Source organism: Schistocerca americana, chromosome 5 (genome assembly GCF_021461395.2).
Source record: "Schistocerca americana isolate TAMUIC-IGC-003095 chromosome 5, iqSchAmer2.1, whole genome shotgun sequence".
Taxonomy (NCBI): Eukaryota; Metazoa; Arthropoda; class Insecta; order Orthoptera; family Acrididae; genus Schistocerca; species Schistocerca americana.
This window is the reverse complement of record NC_060123.1, coordinates 257,115,392-257,121,391: the sequence shown is the minus strand read 5'-3', so window position 1 is coordinate 257,121,391 and position 6,000 is coordinate 257,115,392. Positions and strand designations below refer to the sequence as shown.

The 6,000-nt window shown below is 41.2% G+C and overlaps 1 protein-coding gene across 1 annotated transcript; it reads left to right on the top strand.

The window, feature by feature from the left end:
- The first annotated feature begins 1,018 nt into the window (after positions 1-1,018).
- Positions 1,019-5,067, top strand: LOC124616112 (pro-resilin-like). The gene is made up of 3 exons (XM_047144375.1): positions 1,019-1,105; positions 3,077-3,622; positions 4,584-5,067. Exons 1-3 carry the CDS (start codon positions 1,100-1,102, stop codon positions 4,863-4,865), a joined length of 834 nt encoding a protein of 277 aa, XP_047000331.1. The 5' UTR covers positions 1,019-1,099; the 3' UTR covers positions 4,866-5,067.
- The last annotated feature ends 933 nt before the right edge of the window (positions 5,068-6,000 follow it).

Sequence of the window (6,000 nt, the reverse complement as noted above, 5' to 3'; positions counted from 1 at the left end):
CGATGTGTTCCTGTGTTCCGATCTGGTAGGGATCCCAAACACTTGAGCAGCACTCAAGAATGGGTCGCAATAGTGTTCTGTACGGGGTCTCCTTTACACATGAGCCACATTGTTATAAAATTCTCCAGTAAACCGAAGTCGAGCATTCGTCTTCCCTACTACGGTCCTTTAATGCTGCTGTCTGAATATTTAACATGACCTATGTTACCTTAATAACTACAGATATTTTGCATACATTAGCTGTTAAGACGATTGCTTGTTAATATCTTCGTGATTTCTGGATTACATTTTCCAGAAAATTTAATGTTATGTCTCCAGTCTTATAGTCCCTACACGCCGACTTGAATAGCCCTTAGCTTGGCACTTGACTTCATTATTTTAATAATTTCGACGGAATTTTATATCACTTTATGCCTTGTTTTCAAAAGTCTGTAGAATTCTGGTTCTCTTTTTCTTCAAACCCGACTTCATTTTTTTCTTCCATCGCATCCAGATAGTTCGTTTCCCTCTTAGAGGCAGTTATCCACTCTCTCCTCTACGTTTAGCAGTACAAGTTCTTTGGCGCTCTTCATTTACGGGATGTTAAATCATATCTTTGTCTCCTCGCTAGTTTCAGCATTACGCAGCACCAAGTTTCCTCTTACATTTCTCTATCACAAGTAGAGCCCTGTGCACCTACAGAGAATTATTGCGTAAATGTTAGCTTCCAGTTATCTTCCTTTTACGTTATGTAGACGCGATCTTGGTGAAGGTGTTTCATAAAACATAAACTTAGACCTGGCAGATATGCGAAGCATAATACTCACCTGGGTAGAGAGAATAAAAAAATAAGAGTTTCCCAAGCAGAAGCCGCTAACAACCGCAGGCAGCTTTTGGATTTAGAGAGATCCATAGGGGCGCGGCCGAGCAGCGTTCCGTCGTTGCTGACAAGGTCAGGCAGGGCGCTGACGTAACGGCAGGGACTCCGACACTCCTCTCAAACTGGAGCTGCTGGTCGCAGCCCCTGGAGAGGGCCGGCTCGTCCGTGGCCGCTGCGTATAAATACCGGACGCCGAACTGCTGGGGTCACTCGCAGTACCGCCTCTGTCTGCTACGCAACATGAAGGTAAGCCAGCTGCGGAGAGAGTCCGTCGCACAAGTACTGGCCGTTGTATGCTTCTCCCATTGTCAGTATCTGAAGAGGTTTCGTAGGGCACATGACCGAAATTTTTTATTTTTTTATTCTGCCGTAGTCAGGTCCAAAGGCACTCTGCTACTTCTGACATTGTGAACTAAGTATTCTGTATTATGTTTATAGCGACATACATGTTACAAAATGACTTTTATTCAATAAGGGTTACAACACTTAGAAACAACTATACCAGAAATCGTAGAGAAACAGTAGCTATAGTAGAAAAAGCAGAGTTTATTTAGTCCCAATAATATCAAGTTGGGTAGATTTAAACTGAGGTCACCGACAGCAACAGAGGTCAGAGAAGAGGGCTGAAGAAGGAAGGAAAGAGAAACGTCGTAGAAGACAGGTAAAAGAGAGAAGAGGGAATGAATTTGGGGTCATTCACCGAAAACCGAAAAGAGAAAGAAGTGAGACTTCCTTTCTGACAATAAGAGTTGATTTCTTAAATGCCATTGGACTTTCAGATGGGCACAAGATGGACGATAGCTTGTTCCTGTTGCAGACGCATTTCCGAAAAATTTTCTTCTTTGAATGGGGATAGCAAGGATATTAGATTAGTGAGAACTTATTTTGTGATTTTGGTGATTTGGCAGGTACTTTATCTATGACTTGAGGTACTGTGGTGCAAGCACCATAGTAACTTGTTTAGCTGCAACCTTCTCAACTGGCGGTATGTAGTGCTGACACGATCAGGTAGACAGATGTTGCAGATTTAACGATCAAAAGCGTTCATGGTTCATGTCGTATTTCATCGTGGCTGTGTCAAGACATCAGGCATTACACTGACAGGAAGGTTTGGTTACCCTATCGAGCCAATAATAATTTTTTGTTTTCCTCATAGTTATAATTGATGTCTGTCTATAATTCGATTATCTCTCTCTGTGTGTCTGTACTGTGTGTTTGAATGTCCTTATGTATGCTATTATGAGTGTGTTTATCATCTTCGAATACAATGAATACTGGCCCAAAAGCTGTAAATCTCCTCACTACTGACACTGTGGATACAGTCATCAAAAATTGCGCACACAAGTGTAAACTTAAAACTAATGTGTATCGCGTAATGTTGCAAAACTAAAGTATTAGCTTTATACTGACCAGAAGCCTCAATCAATTTTTGGCCTCGCATTTGGCAAGATATTTTTAAGTTCCTTGTGGAGAAACAGAAATGGCTTTAAACTATCTTTTGCATTATGAATTTGTAGTAATAAAGCGATCTTACTTTTTCCGTAGAAATTTCCTCTTTATTTTGCCAGGTTAGTTTCAAGCAACTCACATACAACTGCAGCGCGATTTTGTTCCTTTATGGACGTAACAACTGAAAGTTCGTCCTTGTTACAGTCTTGCAATATACTAGAAGCAAAAACCTTAGTGGTCACTAAATGAGCAGCTGAGTATTAAATACATGATTTTATGTACAGTGCTATATGTTTGAAGTAATCAAATTCTGTAATAATTACTATTACATCACCAACATATTCTTGATTTTGATGCACGATGAATTACGTTATACCCATTATCCATGTGTTTAGAAGGAATAAAGCTAGAAAACTGATGTTCTCAAAGTCTATGGAATGTGCTCACTCCTAACTGCAAGCTCCTTGCAAACAATGAACGTCGTTACATAGCTCTCAGATATGAGAAAAGTCCCAGTTAAATTATACTAGTGTGATATTAGTGACTAATTGTGATTCATTTTGGTAGATATTGTCCTCTTGTAATCTTCTCAAGTCGAATACGACAGCTAAACTCCGCTCCAGTGGTGCACCCCCTCCCTCTGGAAGTACATATTTACTGCACGTCAGTGCTCAGTGATATTCGTATTGAGATAAGATTGTAACGTTTTATATGTGGTAGACCGTTGTAATGACACATGACATACGGACCAATTTTGTCTCTTCAAAGGTGTACGTCGTCGTGTCAGCGCTTGCTCTCTGCGTCGTCGCCGAGCCACCAGTCGACCGGTCGTACCTGCCTCCCAGCTCTGAGTACGGACCTCCCTCCGCCTCCTCCCTCAGCTCTCAGTACGGCGCCCCAGCAGCCAATGGCCTCAGCACTCAGTTCGGAGCTCCTTCAGCAAACAGGCTCAGCACGCAGTACAGTGCACCTTCACTAACAGGCGCCGCTTTTGGTCGCTCAGGCGCTTCCAGCCAGGCTCCAGCAGCTCGCGTCTCCTCCAGCTTTGGAAGCGCCTCCTCCAGGAGGTTTGGATCTGGCAGGAGGATCGGTGGTGGTCTCTCCACCCGCTACGGCGCTCCTTCGGCGGCTGGCCGTGCCACTGGGTTAGGAGGACTCGTCCTGTCCACACAGTACGGCGCGCCTTCATACTCTGGTGACGCACTCTCCACTCAGTACGGTGCGCCATCTGCTAACGCTGGCGGCCTTTCTCCAGTCTATGGAGTGCCCGGATATGCCTACAATCGAGTTGGAGCCCAAGAGGACGCACTTTCCGTAAGATTCAACCAGTATTTTAGTAAAGTGTTATTTACTAAACAACACGACTGCTACAGTGATAATAAGTTTACATAGCTAAAATGACAATAAGTAACTAGTACTGTAATGCACAGCGTCTACATTTTTATTATCATCTGATTAAAGAATTACCTTTCTGAAGGTTCTGTGGTCCTGTGGAATTTTCTGCCAGTCAGGGGTCTGTATTACGCAGCAATGCTTTAGACAAATGCAGAAACAAAACAAGATAAAGTTGTTGCCTGAACATTTGTAGCCAATATTTCAGTATGAGACAGTTAACGTTGCTATCATTCACATTCTTAACTATATCCACACTGATCTTTGTCGAAGTTAAAATATTTTTATTAAATGTAATGTCTGGAAACAATTAATTATTTAAGATGGGAACCTACTGTGGTAGACTCAGCACTCACTCTGTAATTCACAATTTAAAGAGAAATTCTAGGCGCATACCTCTCCTTTTAAATAACGTATTTTGGATATGTAGAACTTTCTTTTCAGTTCTTTAATAAAGTTTTCTCAATAGAGAAAAGAAAAATTTTTGGGTAAAGTGCCCAGTAAGGTAGAACTTTACTTAATTGAAAATCTTATGGGAAGATCGACATCCATAGAGTTGTAAAAACTTTTAGCCCTGTACATATTACAAATAAATATTTGGTGATGGAAGTGGATATAGTATACATCCATTTGCTACAATTACTGCCGTAATCCATTTACTATGCCACTGATGGAAACTTTAAGTTACGTTACTGTTGACTGTTGGAAATGCTGTAGAATTAACGACTACTTTAAATTTACTGAAAAGCTGTTTGAATTAGTAATTGTGGCACTCATATTAGAATACCTTAAGTATTCATACATGAACTAATTCAATGAATTAAAATAAATATACCTGTTAAAGTGGAAACGCACTAAAGCAAAACTATTTTTCTCCCACCAGGAGCCGGCCAACTACGAGTTCAGCTACTCGGTGCAGGACGGCAACACGCTGAGTGACTTTGGACAAGAGGAGTCCAGGCAGGGGGAGAGCGCCCAGGGCCAGTACCGCGTGCTGCTGCCTGACGGCCGCAAGCAGATCGTCTCCTACCAGGCGGACGAGGGCGGCTACAGGCCCACCATAGAGTACCAGGACACCGGACTCACCGCCTACTCCACCGGCGGAAACGGCTACGGCAGAGGGCGCGCTGGGGCTGGGGCTGGAAACGGTGGATACCAATACTGACCAATTACTGGACTGTTCTGAACACGCAGGAAACGATTATTCAATCGGAAATACAACATAAAAGTGTAGTGAAGTTATATTATGTATATATGTAGTTATTTATAAAGAATGGATGTTATTGTTCTTGTGATTGAATGAGACTCTGGTGCCTCGCGCTCCACTAGACGAGTCATATTTCATTTTCTATGTGTTGCTGAATAAATAGAGCAATTTATACATAATGTTATCTGTTTTTTCTGTGTTCCATCCTCATGTCAACTCTACATTCAGACCGACTGGATCCACTGAAAATGAAAGGACATTTCGTAATACATAGGTTTTTACTAACAAAGTTACTAAAACTCCAGACATTCGCTTCTCTGAATACCTTGTTTTACGTTAATAATTCAAGCCTATTAATGAATTTGAGTTTCGCAGTGTAATACGATCCACACTTTTAACAGCTTAAAAGATCTATATTTATGTATAACATATTTAATCTTCCTTCGAAAATGATTGTTAACTCAAATGGCTCTGAGCACTATTGGACTCAACATATGAGGTCATCAGTCTCGTCATTGTTCGTTCATACTTAGTCAAGGAATTCGAAAACATACAATCTCAGACACTTCGCAGTTGTATTAAAGTTCTGAGGTTAGGGTAGATTACGCTCTATTTGAAAACTACAAGATAACTCAATACTTCAAAATAAAAGCACTCCACCAGTTTCCATTACCTTAATATTCTGGCATTATTGTCATTTCTAGTATTCTGGCATTAGTGTCCTTTCTACTATACTGTCTCTTACGTTACGGGACACTAAACAGGTCTGTCAGTATCGACATCTGAATACCAGCAAACTTCAAAAGCACTCCTCCACATTACACCACTTTAGTACTCTAGTGTCCATTATGTTATACTGTGTACTATGTAATAACAGTCTACACATTTTATCATTTTCGGTATCCATATACAGACAGATTAAAAGTACTTTGTCAGTTTCCACTATTTTGCAGGTACATGATAAAACAGAAATCCAGGCTGCCTCTACGAGATATCGCCACTTTAGTACTCTAACAGTAGTGTCTTCCGTGGTATATTGCTTAATATGCTGCAATCATCTGAACAGTTCCGGGAATTCTGGCATCCAAATACA